The sequence below is a fragment of the Taudactylus pleione genome, unplaced genomic scaffold, assembly GCF_031769625.1.
Source record: "Taudactylus pleione unplaced genomic scaffold, aTauple2 ptg000373l, whole genome shotgun sequence".
NCBI classification, from domain to species: Eukaryota; Metazoa; Chordata; class Amphibia; order Anura; family Myobatrachidae; genus Taudactylus; species Taudactylus pleione.
In genome coordinates, this window is record NW_028284774.1 from 3,367,239 (window position 1) to 3,391,395 (window position 24,157).

The window sequence follows — 24,157 nt, forward strand, 5'->3', positions numbered from 1 at the left end:
ATTGTGGGGGCAAAGTGTTCTCATTGCCCTCTGCATCAGACATTGGCTGTGTGAAACTAACAAAAAAAACTACTGTTCTGGGCAGCATATTTGGGGGGGTGGAAGTGAGATCCCTAATATTTACTTTCCTCTACAGACAAGATTGTGTGTAAAAAAAATATATATATATATATATATATATATATATATATATTATACAAAATATTTTTTTTTTTGGCAATGCACATATACCTTTCAGCTGTGGTTGTTTTTCTGTTATTTTTAAGTTTATTATCTTTGTTTTACTTTTACTGTCCTTTTTAGTTAACTTACACTGCAGTATCCAGAGAATCCAGATTTGCTCACCCTTCTTTTTCAAATGACTATCCATGTTCTTCACAAGTCCCATTAGTCAGCCATCCATGTAAATCCTCATTCCACGATACAGATGGATTGCCAGATGGTATCCTGCTATCACCTTTGGGTAAGGAATAGGTCATGCAAGCCATAAATTTAATGTGTCATGCTCTCTGCAGATAAAACTGTTACTTCATCATTTTGGAGTGCTAGGAGTGAACTATATACGTAGATGAGTACCGGGTTTTATCTGATTGCCTCATTGCAGTCATTAAAAAAAAAAAAAAATTACTAAGTTAATAAACAATGTCACTGACAGACCTCCAAAAAGAGATAATAGTTCAGTACATTTGAGCCACCGATTAAAAACTGGCACCTCCACAATCCTCTTGGATGAAATTATACTTTGCAAAGCAACCACATTTATTTGGTACATGAATTCTCCTTTGTAAATCTTTTTCAGTCTGCCTCCTCTGTCTATTCATATTTTCATTTTCATTGATCTAAGGTAATTATAAAGGATAAATGTGTAAAATATTCTTGTTTTAAGACATCGGCTGTTTTCTGTGATGGAGCTAGTAAGTCGGAGGGCAGAGGTCACTGTTCAGTACTCCTCCACAGCCATTTTTCCCCTATAATCTGTCTTCTCAAAGAGACTCTTATCAATCAACTGAAGTGAAATAAGGTGTTCTAATAATCTCATAATACAATAGGCAGGCATTTCAGTTTAATGACACAGGATGTGTGAGATGGCGTATCACATTGGCAGCAACATCCACTATAGTGAAGACCAAAAAAGTGATAGAGAGGTGACAAAGTGGTGGTAGAGACAACCCCCAAAACTTGAATAAAGAGAGAACGTACATTATAGGCATTTTGCCATTCTACACTTTTAAGCACAGAACATTTTTGTTGATGGTCTCCCTTTTAAGTGTTACATTTAATTGTTAGTTTCACATTTGGCAGACCAACGTAAAGGCTGGTATTCAATTCGCTCCAAACATTATTTGGGTGCTAATGGATCCACCGGGCTATCTAATTTAGCCCTAAAAGACGGCACTTACCGGGGGATTGTTTCACCTGCCTCGGGCAGGCTAAACAAATCCCTGAAAACGACCCTGTTTTCGTGTCTGTGATCACGAACACACACAGGTTTCACAGACCCTGTCTGTTCTCTCACGAAAACTGGACATTTTTCTCACAAAATAAACTCTGTAATTGGATAGCCCGATAATGACCATCTTTCAAAAATCGCGATAACAGCCCGTTTTTGTTTTTGTGAGAGAAATTATTGGGGCTAATTGGATACTGGCCAAAGAGGTGTAATTTGCTGTGCCTTTTCAGTTTATTTATATGCATATATATTTTATTTGTAGCTATAAGTGAGGTATTGTCACCGATCCAGAGTCCTGTACATGGAACGTTTCCTCCTACCAAGCAGCACACCTCAGAATCCTATTTATCTCGTACAGACAGCGCTATATCAGAGGTAATACACTGGTGTTTGGATTAAAAGCAAAAACGTATGTGTGAACTGCTTTCTTGTTTGCGCATCTATTAGGCATTTTCGGTACGTGTTTATTATCATTAATTGTCTTATTTAATTGTTAACTAAATAGGTATTCTCCTTTTTAAACATGATATTAAATACAAGTTTGCCCGAATGTAGAATCTGCCAACTTGCTGTGTTCTAAGAAAATAGTATTGCCCCCACCACTAGACCTTATAGAAGATTGCTGATGACTTTGACTTTTGGAAACGAGACTGGAAAAGAGACAAGAACACAATTACAACAGATTGTCTTGGAACCACTGCTGGATGTTACTGTAATAGAACATAAAGATGCAAGGCACATAATGGCATAACTTTTACTTTGAAAAAGAAAACTGTAACTGGGTATGAAGGGCAAAGAATAAGCAATCTCTGCAAACCAAAAGGCTGGAACTCTGTTAAGCTGGCAGCAGTCCTGGAACTCTCCACCCTTCTGTATTGAGCTGCACTGTGAACTAGAGCTTAATTTTGTTCCTTAGGTTAACTGGTCCATTGCTGCTCCTTACTGAAATAGCACAGAGTACACTAATGTTTGCCAGATATTTCTGCAGAGCCAGCAACATCTGTAGGGTCTTGGCTGACAAAATAGGCAGGATCCCCCTACAGGAAGTTGGGCGGAACTGTTAATGTGGGTAATGTGGGTGGAGCTACTTTGGGGATGGGGCATCAATTGGTGCGTAAACGAGTGTAAAAATTCCCAGCTTTTGGACTGTGGAGGCAGTTGTTTTTATAACGTGTCAATCTATAATATTATATATGAAGCTATACATATACAGAAATATACAAAAAAAAAACGCTGTAAATTCACACACACTGAAAACCAGAATCTATACTAAATATACAAGGGAAGCGATATCTATCTTCATATAAAAAGCCTGAAGGAAGGAAGTGCAGGGCAGCGAGGGCTAGACCTATTGGGGGCACAAGGATGGTTAGATATGGTAAAGGAGAGGGAGTGGCACATGGCTGTGAAGGCTGGACAAGGGGGCCACTGGGCTGGGAAGGGTGGACAGAAATGGCAAAGGGCAGGGAAGGCTGGTTGAACTGGGGCTGGGAAGACTGGCTGGCTGGACTAGGAGGGGGGGGGCGCAGGGAAGGCTGGATGGACTATTGGGAGTGGCAAGGAAAGCAGGCTGGCTGGACTAGGAGGGGGGGCAGGAAAGATTGTCTGGACTGGGGGAGGAACAGTGCAGGGTAGGTTGGCTGGACTAGAGGGCGGGCACAGGGCAGGGTCAGCATACCTGGTTTCTTAAAAAATTGAACACAGGTGGCATTTCCTGAGAGAGAGAGAGGGTGGGAGGCCCGGGTGACAGCAGTGCAGAATGCACCAGGCGGCAGGAAGGGAGAAAGAGCATTGGCTCGTGGCCGGCTCCATTGTTCAAATTCTGTGGCGCCTATTTCCTTTTCACCCTGCATGCCGCCCGGTGCATTCCATGCTGCTGCCCCCCAGGCCCCCTCTCTCTCCCGGCCTGGGACCGGAGTCCTGGCAGTCTAACCCCCTACCCCCCCTGAAGGCCAGAAATACCTGGTAGTTGCTCTGAGAAACCTAATCTTTTGTAGATCTAATGTTTTAAAATAAAAAATGTAGTTCGACCAGAGGGCCTGTGATCAGTGTGGACAAATACTTGTATAATGATGCATGTAGCTGTGGACTTAGTAGTAGCTGCACATAGCAGTGAGTGACCCTGGGGTTAGTATCACTACTAGCCTCCCTTATAGTAGCCGTAATCTACCCCTAACAGTGGATGACTTTGCTGTATAGGAGGGTTTCCTACTCTTAGCAGCAATATAGATAGGCTAGCAGTATGTCACAATTGGCTGACTGAAAAATGTTTCAGTGTCCCATTAAAGATTTATATTGAAGATATTAATTAATCCCTAAAGTCTTTATTAATAGTTTGTGGTATGAATGAGTATTAGTTCTGTGCCTCTGGCCGCACAAAGCAGTGCTAACAGAGAAGCTGAGTTTCAAGCTCGCTAATTAATAGGATCTGTATCAGAAGCAAAAACACCAAGAAAGGATCAATGTGCCATATGTTGGTGTTTTGGGGTAATAAGGGGCTTGAGAGAGGGATAACCACACAACTGGCGAAGACATAACCTTATCTGTTAACCAATCTGGAAAGCCGTCTTTAGAGGACACCGGATGGTTAGGCTTTGGTGCAGTTGACTGATTAAGAGCAACATTTAGCTTACCTGCTCTTCTGATATGTTACAGTACCTTCAAAAATAGGTCTGGTAGTGGAAAGGCAAAGGGATGTTATGTACATCTTGTACGTCATCCCAGCTCCCTTCATCTGTGCTTTGCAGAACAAACACGGGAACTGTGCAATGGGGTTTTGAAAGATGTTCCATGTGTGGACTTCCAAGGGAAGATCTTAAAAGTATTTTGGAAATTTTTTTTATACATCACTCCTTCCTGGTGAGGTAACTAATCTGCAAATTCATTGAATTCCCCTGGTAAATACATTGTGAATGTTTTCTGAGCCACCCACTCTAGCACTTCCTTGCCCTGAAATATGGAATGAGTAACGGCATGCTCCATAAAACTGCTGTCCTATTGTCTATGAACAGCTCATTGACACTTTAAAATTTTTTGGCACTGAAGACCTTTGTTCCCAATTATGCTGCCCTTAGTTTTATATGTATTACTGATGTCTCAGTTTTCAGATGACACTTACTACCTCCCATGCTCACTAGTTGGAATTTGTCTCTTACCTGCTGTGTGTGTGAAATATGGTCTGGCCAAACATAGTGGGTGTGAATCAAAGCCCATAGGAATCCCTGAGACTATGCAAGGGAGTGGTACATTCTGAAAACTGTAGAATCAATTTTCTAAAGATTATCACCAGACAATGATGGGAAACATTACACGTTTTGGAAGGACTTCCATACAGTGTTGCATCTCTAGCCACTTTCCTGGAGTCACTGACACGGGATAATGTAGGGTTGAAACCCAGCAATGTAAGACATTGTGACTAGGCCAAAACTTAGTAGATTTGGATTGTTTTCGTTTTCCTTCTCTGAAGAAACTCCAGACATTCAACATAGCACCTCACACAGTGTGGTGTGTTAGTCCAAACCTGTTATTTGGGATCTCAGTAACTTCAGATCTGAGTTTGACAACCCCCCCAATCTTTGGAATTCCAACACCTCTGCTGAATGGACTTCTTGACTGGTAAAAGAAGGGTCCGTTCCAAATTGGAAACTAACTCAGGGGGGTTTCCCAAACTTGGTCCTCGAGTTATCCTAACAGTCCCGGTTTTGAGGATATCCATGCTTGTGCACAAATGGTATAGTCAAACTGACTGAAGTACTAATTAGGTCACTTACGTATGGATATCCTTAAAACCTGGACTGTTAGGGTGCCTTGAGAACAGAGTTTGGTAACTACTGAACTAATGTGTTAGTCAGATCTATAATACCTGCTCTTGATGGCTAAATAGCGAACAAGACCAGCAGGTGTAATTAATACAATTAAAGGCCTGACTTACGAGTGCAGTTTTGCTGACCGCATTGATGAAGACACTCTCAGCCTTGCCACAAACAATAATGCTTTGGGCACATCTGCAGTCTTGTACTGGACTTTTCTCTGTGTCTTGTAAGAGGAGTCATTATTTGTCTTGCCACTGACGATAGAGGCTAGGACCAGGACATCTGGTAACTTTTGGTGATTATTCAGCACAAACTTGTCCTCTCTAATTGGCACAAACCGTAATCTATGCAAACTTCTATAGCTATGGTTGAGAGCCCAATGCTTACCATATAATTTAGCTGGTAGCATCTTACACACTAAAGACACCCTGGCCATAAGTTTCTCGCTTCATAGTCTGAGGAGGTTACCAGAATCTCTGCTTGGAGCTTAGTCTCAGGGAAATGACCAGGCCCTGCTCAGGGGATATACTGTGGCTCGTGGTGTGGCAACATCTTATGCTGATTGTGAGCCACTTTATGCTGCCAGCGCTGGGCAGAATAAATATGCTAGTTATGGGCAGAATTGAGAAGTTGTAGGCAGTACCAATGTAAGTTTTTGTACAGCCTCACAGCACTGAGGTCGTTGGTTCGATACCCACTACGGCCATAACTGTGTGGAGTTTGTATATTCTCCCTGTGCTTGCGTGGGTTTCCTCCGGGTACTCCGGTTTCCTCCCACACTCCAAAAATATACTGGTAGGTTAATTGGCTCCTAACAAAAATTTACCCCTAGTGCGTATGTGTGTGAGCATGTGATAGAGAATATAGATTGTAAGCTCCACTGGGGCAGGGACGGATGTGAATGGCCGAATATTCTCTGTAAAGCGCTGCTGTGCGCTATATAAATGGAAATAAACAAATGCATTTGAACAAGCATGCATGGTTTAAGGTTTTACTAAATCATTGTGGTTACTTTTCCTGTTACATAATGTATTATTGTATGTGCAATTTGATAATTGACCCAACATGTTTCAGAATACCACAACAAAGCTTCTCCATTAAAATAAATATATTAAGACGCAGAAATGGACAATTCCCATGTGCTGGCACCTAAAGCTGGGTACACACTATATGATCGGTCGTACATATATCGTACGGGTCGTGCAGTGTGTACGCCCGATCCATCATTCGTGATGGTCGTTCATCCTGTCATCCCATCTGCTATTCTGCAAAGCAGATAGGACGATGCAATGAACGACGCCATGCTGCAACATGTAACCATATATTACATCGGACCATGCAGTGTGTACAGTGCTCGCAATGTATCGTTACATCGTATAGTGTGTACCCATCTTAAGTTTTAGTAGCCCTTTCTGTTGATGTCATTGCACTCCTCCCCTGGTACCTTAACAAATATACACTTTTCAGACATTGTTTTCAGTATTTGTTATATAGTTGTCACTTTTTCTCTAATGTGTTTTATTTTTTGCTATGCTTTTCCAACCGCAAAAACAGTGGCGGTTCTAGGGGCGGGAACGCAGGGCTCTCTAATCTAATCTGATGTCGTCCACTCTTGCTTGCCACCATACTGTATTTACAATCTGTGATGGCTGCAGCGCCACTGGTTCCCTCCCTCTAGGAGCCCCAGTCTCCCAGAGTGCCGGGCGTGACATTGCCTAGATGTGGCAGATAAGCCGTATTGACAGATAAATCCTGTTTTTAAATTTTGCTCAAAGTGTGTGGGTTGTCAATCCCTCTATAAGCTTAATAGGTTTTATGTGAACTAGTTGACATTAATCTGGTCTTTTACTACTTTTTTAGAATTCATTAAATTCCAAAAAAGAAGAAACTGATATGAGAAATGACACGTCACTTAATTTCACGTTTCATCGTGAAACAGCTGTTGAATTTAAAAATGAAGTTGCAGATATTCTTCTAAGACCAGAATGTAAGTACATATGTTTTTGCCAATTTTTTTTTTGTTAACCTCTTCATCATGGTGTGTGTGTGTTTTTTATTTTTTATTTTTTTGTTTTATTAAAATAAGCGGTATGAATTGTATTGGTTTTCAAATAGCTCACAAACTAAAAAAGCAAAAAATATGCAAAGCAACAAAGAGCAGACGTGGGCCAAAACATAAAAGAATAGTGACAATGGTACATGCCAATAAAGTAGCAAACTGTTTCAAAATGATACAATAAGAGACCAAATAAAATCAAAAGGTGAAATTGACATTTATAAAACAACTTACAGGCTAATTTCCTTTTGTATTTATTAAGGTAGGTATTGGTATATTTAATAGTGTTCATTCTAGCTTCTTGATCAGGCGGCATGGCTTATCAAGGGAGGGACGTGGCCTTCCGGCATGTGTGTTCTCCACCCCCCTCCACCGGACACTACGGCCAGCGCAGGGGATAGGGAGAGGTGCAGCAACATAGCACGAGGTGGGATGCTGCGGGCCCACCGGTGTTAGGCTGTGATCAGCAGGATGCCTCCATAAGGACACAGTGCATTTTGCCCATCTAAAATTGGGCAGGGCGTGGTGCCCCTCTGAAACAGCCTAGTAGAAATGCTATTTAATGAAAATTATTGTGGATCAAGAGGAGTTACTTTGATTTGTTTTCTTTGTTCCTCAAAGATATACTGTAGCTAAAGCAAAAAAACAAACTACCATGGATCAAATGCAAACTGAGTAAAACAAAAAAAAGCAAATAATTTTGCACCTGGAACAAACCATGTTGCAATACAATGGGTGTAAATACACATATTATTTTTGCATGCAGATTAGATATTGGCTGCTTTTACATGTAGCCCACAAATGCTGGGCAGCTTTACTCTTACACTGCAATTTATATATCCGTTTGGACACACGCCTCCCAAATAGAGGGTCGCGCGAGGGCGCTGTGTGGCCGCTGCTGGGATTAGTCACTAGTGCTGACCGCAGGCAGTACCATATCAGAATTAAGAAATCCCTTCCCTGCATGCTCTGGTACAGGTAACTTCAGGGACGCACAGCTGTCAAAATAAAGGGGGCCGCCTTCATAGCTGGCACCGTCTGTGCTTCATGTTAGCTGGTACTTCCCCAGGACCGGCCACCAATGAGTTGTTGTGAGGATCATAGGTGAAACTAAGGGGTGTTCTGGGTGTGCACAGAAGCACCCGCTAGCCTCTTGCCAGAAATATTTATCTCCCTAACCTCCTCGGGCACTGCAGCTTGCCTTTTAAGGACAGCAGCAAAAACTAAAACATCTGGCTAGAAGTAGCTTCGCCTCCCCGAGGCTGTAAACAACGGGCTTTTTACTGGGTAAGCGTGCAATGTGACTTGATGACTGTGTGTGTGTGTGCGCCTGCCTGTGGAGAAGTGCTATGGAGCCGGAGGAGCTAGCACAGGGAATCATCTGACTGAAAGCCTCAGTTACTTGGCGAGCATGACAGGCCAGCTGTATGTCCTGAACCCTGAAGAAGAGGAGAGGAGGCACTACTGAAAGCTATCAGATAAGTGTGTGTGAGATATATATGTATGTGTTATGTTATGCATGTTTTATGTAATGTTATACTTCATTTTCAAGCATTGGACTCTCTAGATAATAAGAGTGCTGCTGCCACTGTCTTGGTTATATTGTTGTACCCATTGGAGGGCACTGAACAGCTTCATATGCAGGGAGTTCTGGTTTCTGCAATTACATTATATACTAAATATACAGTCAGGTGCATAAATATTGGGACATTGACAGAATTTTCATATTTTGGCCTCTATTCACCACCACAATGGCTTTGAAATGAAACAAACAAGATGTGCTTTAACTGCAGACTTTCAGATTTAATTTGAGGGTAATTACATCCAAATCAGGTGAACGGTGTAGGAATTACAACGGTTTCTATATGTGCCTACCACTTTTTAAGGGGCCAAAAGTAATGGGACAAACTAAACAATCCTAAATCTAACTTTCACTTTTTAATACTTTGTTGCAAATCCTTTGTAGGCAATTACAGCCTGAAGTCTGGAACGCATAGACATCACCAGACGCTGGGTTTCATCCCTGGTGATGCTCTGCCAGGCCTCTACTGCAAATGTCTTCAGTTCCTGCTTGTTCTTGGGGCATTTCCCCTTCAGTTTTGTCTTCATCAAGTGAAATGCATGCTCAATCGGATTCAGGTCAGGGGATTGACTTGGCCATTGCATAAAATTCCACTTTTTAGCCTTAAAAAACTTTGGTTGCTTTTGCAGTATGCTTCGGGTCATTGTCCATCTGCACTGTGAAGCGCCATCCAATGAGTTCTGAAGCATTTGATTGAATATGAGCATATAATATTGCCCGAAACACTTCAGAATTCATTCTGCTGCATTTGTCAGCAGTCACATCATCAATAAATACAAGGGAACCAGTTCCATTGGCAGCCAAACATGCCCACGCCATGACACTACCACCACCATGCTTCACTGATGAGGTGGTATGTTTTGGATCAAGAGCAGTTCCTTTCCTTCTCCACACTCTTCTCTTCCCATCACTCTGGTACAAGTTGATCTTTGTCTCATCTGTCCATAGGATGTTGTTCCAGAACTGTAATGGCTTTTTTTAGATATTGTTTGGCAAACTCTAATCTGGACTTCCTGTTTTTGAGACTCACCAATGGTTTACATCTAGTGGTGAACCCTCTATATTCACTCTTGTGAAGTCTTCTCTTGATTGTTGACTTTGACACATATACACCTACCTCCTGGAGAGTGTTCTTGATTTGGCCAACTGTTGTGAAGGGGTTTTTCTTCACCAGGGAAAGAATTCTTCTGTCATCCACCACAGTTGTTTTCCGTGGTCTTCCGGGTCTTTTGGTGTTGCTGAGCTCTCTCTGGTGTGTCCTCTCTTTTTAAGAATGTTCCAAACAGTTGATTTGGCCACACCTAATGTTTTTGCTATCTCTCTGATGGGTTTGTTTTGATTTTTCAGCCTAATGATGGCTTGCTTCACTGATGGTGACAGCTCTTTGGATCTCCTATTGAGAGTCGACAGCAACTGATTCCAAATGCAAATGTCACACCTAGAATCAACTCTAGACATTTTACCTGCTTAATTGATGATGAAATAACGAGGGAATAGCCCACACCTGTCCATGAAATAGCTTTTGAGTTGATAGTCCCATTACTTTTGGCACCTTAAAAAGTGGGAGGCACATATTGAAACCATTGTAATTCCTACACCGTTCACCTGATTTGGATGTAATTACCCTCAAATTAAATCTGAAAGTCTGCAGTTAAAGCACATCTTGTTTGTTTAATTTCAAAGCCATTGTGGTGGTGAATAGAGGCCAAAATATGAAAATTCTGTCAATGTCCCAATATTTATGCACCTGACTGTATATGAATGTATATATTTATCACATGGTCACATTTGGTTACTTCAGTGTCCCTGCCCTCACCCTCCCTGCAACTTGCCCTCATTGTCCCTGCCCTCACCCTCCCTGCAACTTGCCCTCATTGTCCCTGCCATCACCCTCCCTGCAACTTGCCCTCATTGTCCCTGCCGTCACCCTCCTTTTAACTCCCCTCAGTGTCTTTGCTCTGAACCATGTTTCAGAACTCCCCTGCTGTAGTCCTGTCAATAAGTGTGTGTGTGTGTGTGTGTGTGTGTGTGTGTGTGTGTTAGTAAGGGGTGTCTATCAGTATGTATGTACTGTATAATAATGTGCTAATAAGTAGTGTCAGTAAGGGGAATCTTCCATTATGTGGCATCTGTGTCAGTAAGGGGTGTCTGTGTAGGGAAGTGTGCCTGTGTCACGAGGTGGTGTCAGTGTGTTTGTCAGTAAGAGGTGTCTGTAGGTAAGCGTGCCTGTTAGTAAGTGGTGTCTGTGTCAATAAGTATGTGTCAGTAAGTGAGTCTGTATCGGTGTCAGTAAGGGGTTTGTGTTAGAAAGTGGTATCTGTAAGTAAGCGGTGTCCCTGTCAGTAAGAGTGTCTGTGTCAATAAGGCAGTAGTGTGTGTGGCTGTGTGGGCCATGGGGGTGTGTGTGTGTGGCTGTGGGGGACATGGGGGTGTGTGTGTGTGGCTGTGGGGGCCATGGGGGGGTGTGTGTGTGTGGCTGTGGGGGCCATGGGTGTGTGTGTGTGTGTGTGTGTGTGTGTGGCTGTGGGGGCCATGGGGGGGAGTGTGTGGCTGTGGGGGCCATGGGTGTGTGTGTGGGTGGGGGCCATGGGTAGGTGTGTGTGGCTGTGGGGGCCATGGGTGTGTGGCTGTGGGGGTGTGTGTGTGTGTGTGTGGCTGTGGGGGCCATGGGGGTGTGTGTGGCTGTGGGAGCCGTGGGGGGGGGGGTGTGGCTGTGGGGGCCATGTGTGTGTGTGGGCGGGGGCCATGTGTGTGTGTGTGTGGCTGTGGGGGCCATGGGTGTGGGTGTGTGGCTGTTGGGGGCCATGGGTGTGTGTGTGGCTGTGGGGGAGTGTGTGTGGCTGTGGGGGCCATGGGTGTGGCTGTGGGGGTGTGTGTGTGTGGCTGTGGGGGCCATGGTGGTGTGTGTGGCTGTGGGGGCCATGGGGATGTGTGTGGCTGTGGGGGCCATGGGGGTGTGTGTGGCTGTGAGGAGCCGTGGGGGGGTGTGTGTGGCTGTGAGGAGCCGTGGGGGGGTGTGTGTGGCTGTGAGGAGCCGTGGGGGGGTGTGTGTGGCTGTGAGGAGCCGTGGGGGGGTGTGTGTGGCTGTGAGGAGCCGTGGGGGGGTGTGTGTGGCTGTGAGGAGCCGTGGGGGGGTGTGTGTGGCTGTGAGGAGCCGTGGGGGGGTGTGTGTGGCTGTGAGGAGCCATGGGGGGGTGTGTGTGGCTGTGGGGGCCATGGGGGGGTGTGTGTGTGGCTGTGGGGGCGTGTAGCTGTGGGGGGTGTGCGGCTGTGGGGATGTGTGTGTGGCTGTGGGGGGGGGTGGCTGTGGGGGCCATGGGTGTGTGTGTGTGTGTGTGTGTGTGTGTGTGTGGCTGTAGGGGCCGAGGGAGTGTGTGTGTGTGTGGCTGTGGGGGCCGTGGGTGTGTGTGTGGCGCTGTGTGTGTGTGTGTGGCTGTGTGGGGTGTGTGTGTGGGGGGGGGGTGTGGCTGTGGGGGGGGTGCGGCTGTGGGGTGGTGTGGCTGTGGGGGGTGGTGTGGCTCTGGGGGTGTGTGGCTGTGGGGGCCATGGGGTTGTGTGTGTGTGTGTGTGGCTGTGGGGGGTGTGTGTGTGTGTGGCTGTGGGGGCCATGGCGGTGTGTGTGTGTTTGGCTGTGGGGGCATGTGTGTGGCTGTGGGGGCCATGGGGCTGCATGTGTTTGGCTGTGGGGTGGGGGGGGTGCGTGCGTGTGTGTGGCTGGGGTGTGTGTGGCTGGGGGGGTGCGTGTGTGTGGCTGTGGGGGGGTGCGTGCGTGTGGCTGTGGGGGGCGTGCGTGTGTGTGTGGCTGGCTGTGGGGGGTGCGTGCGTGTGGCTGTGGGGGGGTGCGTGTGTGTGGCTGTGGGGGGGTGCGTGTGTGTGTGGCTGTGGGGGCCGTGGGGGGGTGTGTGTGGCTGTGGGGGCTGTGTGTGTGTGGACATTTGTGTGGGTGGTGGGGTGTGTGTGTGCGGCGGTGGGGTGTGTGTGTGCGGTGGTGGGGTGTGTGTGGCTGTGGGGGGTGTGTGTGTGTGGCTGTGGGGGGTGTGTGTGGGATCATGTGTGTGTGGCTGTGCTTGGCGTGTGTGTGGATGTGGGGGTGTGTTTGGCTGTGGGGTCCATGGCGGGGGTGTGTTTGGCTGTGGGGGGTGTGTGTGTGGGGTCGTGGGGGTGTGGCTGTGGGGGCCGTGGGGTGGTTTGTGTGTGTATGGCTGTGGGGGCCGTGGGGGGGTTTGTGTGTGTGGCTGTGAGGTGTGTATGGCTGTGGGGGCCATGGCGGTGTGTGTGTGTGGCTGTGGGGGTGTGTGTGTGTGTGGGGGTGCGTTTGTGTGTGGCTGTGGGGGTGCGTGTGTGTGGCGGTGGGAGCCGTGGGGGTGTATGTGGCGTGTCTGTGTCTGTGGGGGTGTGTGTGTGGCTGTGGGAGTGTGTGTGTGGCTGTGGGGGGGTGTGTGTGGCTGTGGGGGGGTGTGTGTGGCTGTGGGGGGCCGTGGGGGGGTGTGTGTGGCTGTGGGGGCCGTGGGGGTGTGTGTGTGGCTGTGGGGGCCGTGGGGGTGTGTGTGTGGCTGTGGGGGGCCGTGGGGGGGTGTGTGTGGCTGTGGGGGCCGTGGGGGGGTGTGTGTGGCTGTGGGGGCGTGTGTGGCTGTGGGGGGGCGTGCGGCTGTGGGGATGTGTGTGTGTGGCTGTGGGGGGGGTGTGGCTGTGGGGGCCATGGCCGTGGGTGTGTGTGTGTGTGGCTGTGGGGGCCGTGTGTGTGTGTGTCTGTGTAGGGGTGTGGGTGTGTGTGTGTGGCTGTGTGTGTCTGTGTGGGGGGGGTGTGTGGGTGGGTGTGTGTGTGTGTGTGGCTGTGGGGGTGTGTGTAGCTGTGTGTGTGGCTGTGGGGGGTGTGTGTGTGGCTGTGGGGGGGGTGCGGCTGTGGGGTGGTGTGGCTCTGGGGGTGTGTGGCTGTGGGGGCCATGGGGTTGTGTGTGTGTGTCTGTGGGGGGGGTGTGTGTGTATGGCTGTGGGGGCCATGGTGGTGTGTGTGTGTGTGTGTGGCTGTGGGGGCGTGTGTGTGGCTGTGGGGGGGGCCATGGGGCTGCATGTGTTTGGCTGTGGGGGGGTGTGTGTGGGGGGGTGCGTGTGTGTGTGGCTGTGGGGGGGGTGCGTGCGTGTGTGTGGCTGGGGGGGTGCGTGTGTGTGGCTGTGGGGGTTGCGTGCGTGTGGCTGTGGGGGGGGTGTGTGTGTGTGTGGCTGTGGGGGGGTGCGTGCGTGTGGCTGTGGGGGGGGTGCGTGCGTGTGGCTGTGGGGGGGTGCGTGTGTGTGTGTGGCTGTGGGGGCCGTGGGGGGGTGTGTGTGGCTGTGGGGGCTGTGTGTGCGTGGACATTTGTGTGGGTGGTGGGGTGTGTGTGTGTGGCGGTGGGGTGTGTGTGTGGCGGTGGGGTGTGTGTGTGGCGGTGGGGTGTGTGTGCGCGGCTGTGGGGTGTGTGTGTGTGTGTGGCTGTGGGGGGTGTGTGTGGGATCATGTGTGTGTGGCTGTGCTTGGCGTGTGTGTGGATGTGGGGGTGTGTTTGGCTGTGGGGTCCATGGCGGGGGTGTGTTTGGCTGTGGGGGGTGTGTGTGTTTGGGTGTGGCTGTGGGGGCCGTGGGGTGGTTTGTGTGTGTATGGCTGTGGGGGCCGTGGGGGGGTTTGTGTGTGTGTGGCTGTGAGGTGTGTGTATGGCTGTGGGGGCCGTGGCGGTGTGTGTGTGGCTGTGGGGGTGCGTGTGTGTGTGGCTGTGGGGGTGCGTTTGTGTGTGGCTGTGGGGGCCGTGGGGGTGCGTGTGTGTGGCTGTGGGAGCCGTGGGGGTGTATGTGGCGTGTCTATGTGTGGCTGTGGGGGGGGGGGGGTGTGTGGCTGTGGGGGGGGTGTGTGTGGCTGTGGGGGGGGGGGTGTGGCTGTGGGGATGTGTGTGGCTGTGGGGGTTTGTGTGTGTGGCTGTGAGGGCCATGGGGGGGTGTGGCTGTGGGGGTGCGTGTGTGTGGCTGTGGGGGCCGTGGGGGTGTGTGTGTGTGGCTGTGGGGGTGCGTGTGTGTGGCTGTGGGGGTGCGTGTGTGTGGCTGTGGGGGCGGTGTGTGGTGGTGTGGCTGTGGGGGCCGTGGGAGTGTGTGTGGCTGTGGGGGCCATGGGAGTGTGTGTGTGGCTGTGGGGGCCGTGGGGGTTTGTGTGTGTGTGGCTGTGGGGGTTTGTGTGTGTGTGGGGGTGTGTGTGGCTGTGTGGGCAGGGTGTGTGTGGCTGTGGGGGGGTGTGGCTGTGGGGGTGTGTGTGTTTGTGGCTGTGGGGGTGTGGCTGTGGGGGCATGTGTGTGGCTGTGGGGGCATGTGTGTGTGGCTGTGGGGGTGTGTGTGTTTGGCTGTGGGGGCCGTGGGGGTGTGTGTGGCTGTGGGTGGGTGTGTTTGGGGCCGTCGATGTGTGTGTGGCTGTTGGGGTGTGGCTTTGGGGGCCGTTGGGGGGGGGTGTGTGGCTTTGGGGGCCGTTGGGGGGTGTGTGTGGCTGTGGGGGTGTGTGTGGCTGTGAGGGCCATGGGGGTGTGTGTGTGGCTGTGGGGGCGTGTGGCTGTGGGAGCTGTGTGGGGGTGTGGCTGTGGGGATGTGTGTGTGTCTGTGTGGGGGTGTGTGTGGGATCATGTGTGTGGATGTGGGGGTGTGTTTGGCTGTGGGGTCCGTGGCGGGGGTGTGTTTGGCTGTGGGGATGGGGTCATGGGGGTGTGGCTGTGGGGGCCGTGGGGTGGTTTGTGTGTGTATGGCTGTGGGGGCCGTGGGGGGGTTTGTGTGTGTGGCTGTGAGGTGTGTGTATGGCTGTGGGGGCCGTGTGTGTGTGGCTGTGGGGGTGCGTGTGTGTGTGGCTGTGGGGTGCGTTTGTGTGTGGCTGTGGGGGCCGTGGGGGTGCATGTGTGTGGCTGTGGGAGCCGTGGGGGCGTGTGTGTGTGTGTGGCTGTGGGGGGGGTGTGTGTGGCTGTGGGGGTTTGTGTGTGTGGCTGTGAGGGCCGTGGGGGTGTGTGTGTGTGGCTGTGGGGGCCATGGGGGGATGTGTGGCTGTGGGGGTGCGTGTGTGTGGCTGTGGGGGCCGTGGGGGTGCGTGTGTGTGGCTGTGGGGGCCGTGGGGGTGCGTGTGTGTGGCTGTGGGGGCCGTGGGGGTGCGTGTGTGTGGCTGTGGGGTGTGTGTGTGGCTGTGGGGGCCGTGGGTGTGTGTGTGTGGCTGTGGGGGCCGTGGGTGTGTGTGTGTGGCTGTGGGGGCCGTGGGTGTGTGTGTGTGGCTGTGGGGGCCGTGGGAGTGTGTGTGGCTGTGGGGGCCGTGGGAGTGTGTGTGTGTGGCTGTGGGGGCCGTGGGAGTGTGTGTGGCGCTGTGGGGGTTTGTGTGTGGGGGGGGTGTGGCTGTGGGGGCAGGGTGTGTGTGGCTGTGGGTGTGTGTGTGTGTGTGTGGCTGTGGGGGTGTGTGTGTGGCTGTGGGGGTGTGTGTGTGGGGGTGTGTGTGTGGCTGTGGGGGTGTGTGTGTTTGGCTGTGGGGGCCATGGGGGTGTGTGTGGCTGTGGGTGGGTGTGTTTGGGGCCGTCAATGTGTGTGTGTGGCTGTTGGGGTGTGGCTTTGGGGGCCGTTGGGGGGTGTGTGTGGCTGTGGGGGTGTGTGTGGCTGTGAGGGCCGTGGGGGTGTGTGTGTGGCTGTGGGGGGGTGTGGCTGTGGGAGCCGGGTCGGGGTGTGGGTGTGTGTGGCTATGGGGGCCATGGGGGTGTGTCTGTGGGGTTGTGTGTGTGTGGGGCCGTGGGGGTGTCTGTGTGTGGCTGTTTGGGCCGTGGGGGTGTGTGTGGCGCGCTGTGGGGGTGTTTGTGTGGCTTTGGGGGCCATGGGGGTGTGTGGGGGTGTGGCTGTGGAGGGGTGTGTGGCTTTGGGGACCGTGGGGGTGTGTGGCTGTGGGGGTGTGTGGTTGTGTGTGTGGCCGTGGGGGTGGGGGCTGTGGCGGGGGTGTGTGTGTGGCAGTGGGGGCTGTGCTGGGGTGTGTGTGTTTGTGGCTGTGGGGGGGGTGGCTGTGGGGGGGGTGGCTGTGGGGACCGTGGGGGTGTGGGGGGGTGTGGCTGTGGGGGGGGTTTGTGTGTGGCCGTGGGGGTGTGTGTGTGTGGCCGTGGAGGCTGTGGCGGGGTGTGTGTGTGTGGCCGTGGGGGCTGTGTGTTGCTGTGGGGGCCGTGGGAGTGTGTGTGTGTGGCTGTGGGGCCCGTGGGAGTGTGTGGGGGGACATGGGGGTGTGTGTGGCTGTGGGGTGTGTGTGGCTGTGGGGACCGTGGGGGGGTGTGTGGCTGTGGTGTGTGAGTGGCTGTGGGGGGCGTGTGTTGTGGCTGTGTGGGGGGTGTGTGTGTGGCTATGAGGGCCTTGGGGGGGGTGTGTGGCTATGGGGGCCATGATGGGTTTGTGTGGCTGTGGGTGTGTGTGTGGCTATGGGGGCTGTGGGGGGGTGTGGCTGTGGGAGCCGGGTCGGGGTGTGGGTGTGTGTGGCTATGGGGGCCATGGGGGTGTGTCTGTGGGGTTGTGTGTGTGTGGGGCCGTGGGGGTGTCTGTGTGTGGCTGTTTGGGCCGTGGGGGTGTGTGTGGCGCGCTGTGGGGGTGTTTGTGTGGCTTTGGGGGCCATGGGGGTGTGTGGGGGTGTGGCTGTGGAGGGGTGTGTGGCTTTGGGGACCGTGGGGGTGTGTGGCTGTGGGGGGGTGTGGTTGTGTGTGTGGCCGTGGGGGTGGGGGCTGTGGCGGGGGTGTGTGTGTGTGGCAGTGGGGGCTGTGCCGGGGTGTGTGTGTTTGTGGCTGTGGGGGCCATGGGGGTGTGTGTGGCTGTGGGGGGGGTGGCTGTGGGGACCGTGGGGGTGTGGGGGTGTGTGGCTGTGGGGGGGGTTTGTGTGTGGCCGTGGGGGTGTGTGTGTGTGGCCGTGGAGGCTGTGGCGGGGTGTGTGTGTGTGGCCGTGGGGGCTGTGTGTTGCTGTGGGGGCCGTGGGAGTGTGTGTGTGTGGCTGTGGGGCCCGTGGGAGTGTGTGGGGGGACATGGGGGTGTGTGTGGCTGTGGGGTGTGTGTGGCTGTGGGGACCGTGGGGGGGTGTGTGGCTGTGGTGTGTGAGTGGCTGTGGGGGGCGTGTGTTGTGGCTGTGTGGGGGGTGTGTGTGTGTGGCTATGAGGGCCTTGGGGGGGGTGTGTGGCTATGGGGGCCATGATGGGTTTGTGTGGCTGTGGGTGTGTGTGTGGCTATGGGGGCGATGGGGGGGTGGGGCTATGGGGGCCGTGGGTCTAAATATGAATTCAGTTAAGAGAGTGGGGCCCCAAACTGAGATCTTGCTTAGGGCCCCATGACGTCTAAATCCGGCTCCTGTGCTGTATGACGGTCACTGGGATGCTTAACATTTTATGTTGCTAGGGTAATAGTTTGCTAGTCCCCCTAATGTTTTTGTTGGTTTCCTCCTACAGTTGATTTGGTCCTGTCTACATGAGGCCACTTTAAGGAAATATTTCTAGGACCACTTCATTTGCCCAATCCACCATAGGGTGAGGAGATTATTCGGTCTCCAAACTGACAGGTTCTGTTTTGCTGCAGCCTGCATGCACATGGCAACTTTTCACAGTGAGTGGAGAGCTCGGGGGCAACCCGGCATGTCCGTAAGTGCAGGGAGCAGGCCCCCTAGAGTGATGCAAAGGGGGCACATCTTAAGGATACGTCCCCTTTTCTTGTGGCCATACTCCCTTTTTCGGGAGTGCTGGGAGCAGGTCCCCTAGAGTGATGAAAAGGGGGCACATCTTAAGGATACGTCCCCTTTTCTTGTAGCCATATTCCCTTTTTCGGGTACGCTCTAGTGCCCTTTTTTACAGTCCAGCACCCTGCCCCGTTCTGTACCTAGAATGATCACTAATGACCCAGTAGTAATAAGGCTAGAAATCTTTGCTGTCTAAATAATGGTCACGAAACACACAACGTTACCCAAGTTCTGTCGAGGGGTTGGAACTGGGACCACCTTTTACCAAATGTCTCGTTTTACCTATAGTGAGGAGTCCCTACTCCTTTCCTTCACCAAGACCCCAAAGACTCTGTCCCTTCTGTCTCCTTCCCGGGTAACATTGTCCTTTCCTCCTGTCTGTCCTATACTGGAGCTGCACAGTGTGACTGTGAAGAGACCACCAGCTGTTATTGGACTAGTGACAGCCTTCTTCAGGATTGGTGGTAAGTATCTGGGGAGGGTGTATTAATGCTATATATGGATGGGGGGTGGTTTATTAAAGTTATATGGGGATGGGGGTGTATTAATTTTATTAGGTGTGGGGTGTAATATGTGGTGGGTTATATTAATGTGATCTGAAAGGTGGGGATGTATTGCCCTTTTTTTATTATGTTGTGTGGGGTTATGTTTGAAGGGTGTGCTGTGTATCATGTGGGGTGTGCTGTGTATTATGTGGGGTGGGGGGTGTATTATGTGGTGTGGGAGTATATTGTTTGAACGGTGTGGTGTATTATGTGGTGTGGGGGTATAGTACTTGAGGGGTGTGCTATGTATTATGTGGGGTGGGGGTGTATTGTTTGAAGGGTGTGCTGTGGATTGTGGGGTGGGGGTGTATTATGTGGTGTGGGGGTGTAGTACTTCAGGGGTGTGCTCTGTATTATGTGGTGTGGGGGTATAGTATTTGAGGGGTGGGGGTGTATTATGTGAGATGAGGAGTTATTAATGTTATTTGAGAGTGGTGGGGGGGTTTTAATGTTTGAAAGGTGTGGCATGTATTATGTGGAGTGAGGGGTATAGAAAGGTTATTTGAGGGGTGTTCTGTGTAGTGTAGATTTGGAGGTGGTGTTTCTGTCAGGGCAGTAGAGAGCTGGGCCTGGAGGATAGGTGCATGGCCTAATTGTGGGAGGTGTGGCCATGCCCCCTTAGGGAAAAAAAAGAGAAAACCTACTTGTGTGCTGGGGAGGGGGGGCACAGTGAGCCCCTAAGTCTGGTGCTAATCCAGCGGGGCGCAATCAGTGTGATCGCTCCCCCCCCCTCCCACAGGCAAGGGAGAAGAGACTGCTGCTACAGTAAGTGCTGGGCTGCTGACTGGTAAGAGGGAGAGGAGAACAGCATCAGACCTGGGCCCCTGCTGGTCCGTCCAACAAGCTTAGGTAATTAGTGCCCCCCCCCCCTCGTGCCCCTGGTTACTGTAATGCAGGGATAGGGGTATTACTATAAAATGGGACACTGTGTGTGTGTGTGTGTGTGTGTGTGGTTTTTGTTACTGTGAGGGGTATGTAGTTTCACTGGGGGGAGGGGAGCGCTCCACAAATTCTCACACATGCTAGTAGACCTGGTATCTGTCTGCACATTTTGGGTCTGATTTGGAGATGGACGGAATTGTACAGCTCCACACAAGCGGCTCTGCAATTCCGTCCATCTAAAATGCAAATGCAGTTTGGAGGTATCTGTAGGAAATAGACACCACGTTGCTGTGATCCCAGTGCTGTGACTGAGGTCGCAGCCTGGGTTCACCATTGTTGGTCCCATGCAGTGGCATAACTATAAATTTTGCTCCCCCATGCCAAAAAAGTTACAGGCGCCCCCCCTTCCCCCCCTCCCAAAAAAACAAAAAACGAACACACTCAAAGACGACGTTTAAGGTGTGCGGTTTCATGTTCATGATAGTTATGTGCCTTACACATTATGACACACCAAGTAATGCCACTTATAACACATTATGCCACACCGGAATGTCCCAATAACACATTATGCCACACCGTAATACCCCTTACAACACATTATGCCACACAGCAATGCATCTTACACATGCCACACAGTAATGCCCTTATAACAAATTATTGCACAGTTTTTATGACCATGTAGAACCAGATTATTGGGAACATAGTTTATAACCTATTAAATTAGTGCCCCATATGCAATGCCCCCTGTAATAGTACGCCTCCAAGCCGCTGCGGGGGCAGTAGTTACGCCACTGGTCCTATGGGATATACAGCAATGTTGATTAGTCTTTACTACTTTTACACTTATAGTATGATACTTTTGGGCTGATATGCTACTTTTCTGCTAATTTTGTGCACATGAAAGTGCCATTTCTTGCATATTTCATATAGACAGGCATGTTTTGAGAAAACATTACGTACGGCCTAGAACAGGACGCACCACTGTATCCAATTCCCTTGTGATGCTATAAAGATCAGCATTTCATGTTTCATTGCTGTCTGTTTGCCAAACCATCCAGAACATTGTTAAATGTCTTCCTCATGACTGTAATGCCACTCATGACTGTAATTGATGCTTTGTTGTACATGAATGTTTCACTCCCTCTTACACCTTTCTCCTTTTTTCTTTCTGAAATTCAAAAGTTAATCTTTTTTTATTTAAAAAAAAAATCTAACCACTTATACCTTTTATAATGAGACAAAGCTGGAAGGGAGGATAACCCGTTTATCCCATCAGCACCTCAAAATCAAATACAAAACTCCTCTTGTTGTGGAGTCTCTCTTAATTACTTCATTATTAATTGTGTTGTTTTTTCCCCTGTCTCAAAAGGTTCATATAAACCTGGTGTAGAAAAAAGTCCTTTAGGAAATGTCGTTCCATCCGGCCAAGGAGATTGCGATGTGAAGACTCCATCGGAGAAGGTATTTTCATTTAAACTTGTATAATATTTGTAGAACTGACCTCCATGAAATCCTGTTGAGCAGCATTAGGGCATCTTAACATTTCCTGGTCCTCATTGCAAATTGTCAGATCCTGTGCGGTATTTCATACATGTATATACAGGACATCAGAGGATTATCTAGAACTACAGTGTCTATTTTAGTACATCATCATTTATCAGAGTCAGGCATTGGTAGCAGAGCGATCCTCCTCATTTGTTGACCTCAAACAACCACATTTGTCAAAATCACACGTTTGTGAATATGAAAAGCAATGAATAATGCAGACTGAGTTGTGAGGAATGAGTGTTAAGTGACAAGGGTAGATTGATGGGTGAGTATAAGAAAGAACAAGGTATGAGTGAGGAATAAGAAGTGATGTATGAAAAAACTTTCACATCATGCTTTTATTTTAAAATAGAAGCAGACTGGCCAGTGGCAGAACTAGCGAGTGGTGAGCCCAGGTGCAGAAATATATGAAACTTCTATAGAACAACACATATGCGTCTTCAGTGCCTTCCGTCTTCCCTGCATGCCATCAGACCCTTACATGTTAGTCTCAGGAACCCAGTTCATAGATAGTCACACAGTAGTGCTCCCAATTTGTAGTATGCCACAGCATAGTGCCCATCAATTCATAGTGTGCCACACTGTAGTGCTGCCAATAGTATACCACAGCGTAGTGCCCACCAATTTATAGTATGCCCAAGTGTAGTGCCAAATTCATTGTATGCCACATCATAGTACCCCAATTCATAGTATGCCACAGTGTGGTGCCCACCAATTCATAGTATGCCACAGCATTGTGCCCAATTTGTTGTAAGCTACAGTGTAGTGCCTACCAATTCATTGTATGCCAGCATAGTGCCCCAAATTGATAGAATAACATACCACAGTGCCCCAATACATAGTGTCACACCATGGTGTCCTTCAGTTCAAAGTATCATGATGTCATAATCCAAAAAGCATATTAGCAAAGTGATCAGTGAAATTAAAAATATAAAAGCATTACAAATACAACCAAGATGTGAATAATATACATATTTACAGATCGGACAGCATAACAAATGTTGCAAAAAAAACATACAAGATATATTAATGCAGAAAACATGTCGGACTCTGTTTATAATGCAAGCATTTACAAGATCAAAACCCTTCGCTCCATGTCACAAATACTGCAGCCATGGTTAACAAGCAGGTAGAATGCTTGACATAGACGTTAAAATAACAAACTGAAGAACCATTTTATGATCAGTTCTATAATTACTTTGCAGTTTATGAGCCTCTGATATATAGTAATACAGAGTCATGCTACTTACCAACTATCTCAGTGAGGTATTCAGACAATCCTAGAGTTGGAGGGTCAAATAGTGCCATTCCTGTCTATGGCAGCAGAAGGTTACAATACCTAAAGTAGCAGCTAATGAGTCCAGTGTAAGGGGCAGCACAGGAATAAACGCTGCACAAGGGTAAGGGGGTGGCAGGCACACAAGGTTAGGGTAAGGGGGCAGCTCACGGGCACACAGGGTTGAAGGTAAAGGGGCAGCACAGTGGGGTCATTCCATGTCAGTTCACCCAGGCCATGACACCCACCAAGTCAGATTTTTATGAAACTTTGTACACTTGATACTACCACATAGCTACAAACCCATGTAAAATGTTTCTTCTCTAGACCTCAACGTTTTGAGAGAGGGGGTCAACGTTTAAAAAAATTGCTCGGAAAGGCCACTCCTGATGCTCCGTTTTTATGTGAGGTGTATGTGGAAAAAGTTAATTGGCGGATTAAATGGGGAGGTTCCCTGAATCTTTAACTTTCCTATGACTCCATGAAATGATGATCCAGTTCTGTCAGTGTGTCAATGTGTGTGTGCCAATGAGACAGACTGAGAGTGCTCTGCCGTGGGTAGCTGCTGGAGGTGGGGCTTGCTGGCTATGCTCATCTTAGTATGCAGGAGCACACTGGGGCAGGGTAGCTACTGACGACAGTCATTGTGCCCTGGCCAGAAACAAGTGAGTGAAGTTGGGCCATGAGTGACACACAACAGTGAGCCCTGGGCAGAGAGTGGTGGCGTAAAGAAAATCACAGTGAGTAGAGAGACTCAGAGGACAGAGGCGAGATGATGGTGGCACAGGGTACATTTAGCAAAAGATAACTCTGTAGATCAATTATGATTTTAAAACAATTTAAATTAGACTCACATGTTGACCACCTCCACTTTACCAAAATTCAGTGCAGGCAGGGGGGTGCTAGCATAGGCATGCTCCAGGCACCATGGCTCCATGCTACCCCTCTGGTGTAAACTGTACATGCTGTTTGGTGGATATGCACAGATAATGGGTTGTGTCACAGGATCCTTGACAAAGATCCTTCGGGATTGAAACGTTGATGGAGACCACAACCACACTTGATTGATGTATATAATAAAAGATCGAAGCGTACTGCTTTCGGTGAGTGCCCTCTGTTTCTTGTGTTTATAGAAACTTTATTGCACCCCTCTGGCGACTTTGGGACATGAGTGCAGGATTCCAGAATGATTGAATAGATAGATTTCTTATTACACATAGGGGGGTATTCAATTAGCCTGCGATTACACGTTTTTGTGGGAAAACTGCTATTCCTTCTTCCT

The 24,157-nt window shown here is 49.8% G+C and overlaps 1 protein-coding gene across 3 annotated transcripts in view; it reads left to right on the top strand.

The window, feature by feature from the left end:
* The window catches only part of BRDT (bromodomain testis associated), a 146,539-nt gene that overhangs the window by 100,385 nt on the left and 21,997 nt on the right, over positions 1-24,157 (top strand). For all 3 annotated transcript variants that reach the window (XM_088444892.1, XM_088444890.1, XM_088444891.1), the window contains 4 exons: positions 304-463; positions 1,713-1,825; positions 7,123-7,249; positions 21,421-21,512. In XM_088444892.1, the coding sequence (XP_088301018.1) occupies positions 304-463; positions 1,713-1,825; positions 7,123-7,249; positions 21,421-21,512 (492 nt within the window). The remainder of the gene's footprint in view (positions 1-303; positions 464-1,712; positions 1,826-7,122; positions 7,250-21,420; positions 21,513-24,157) is intronic.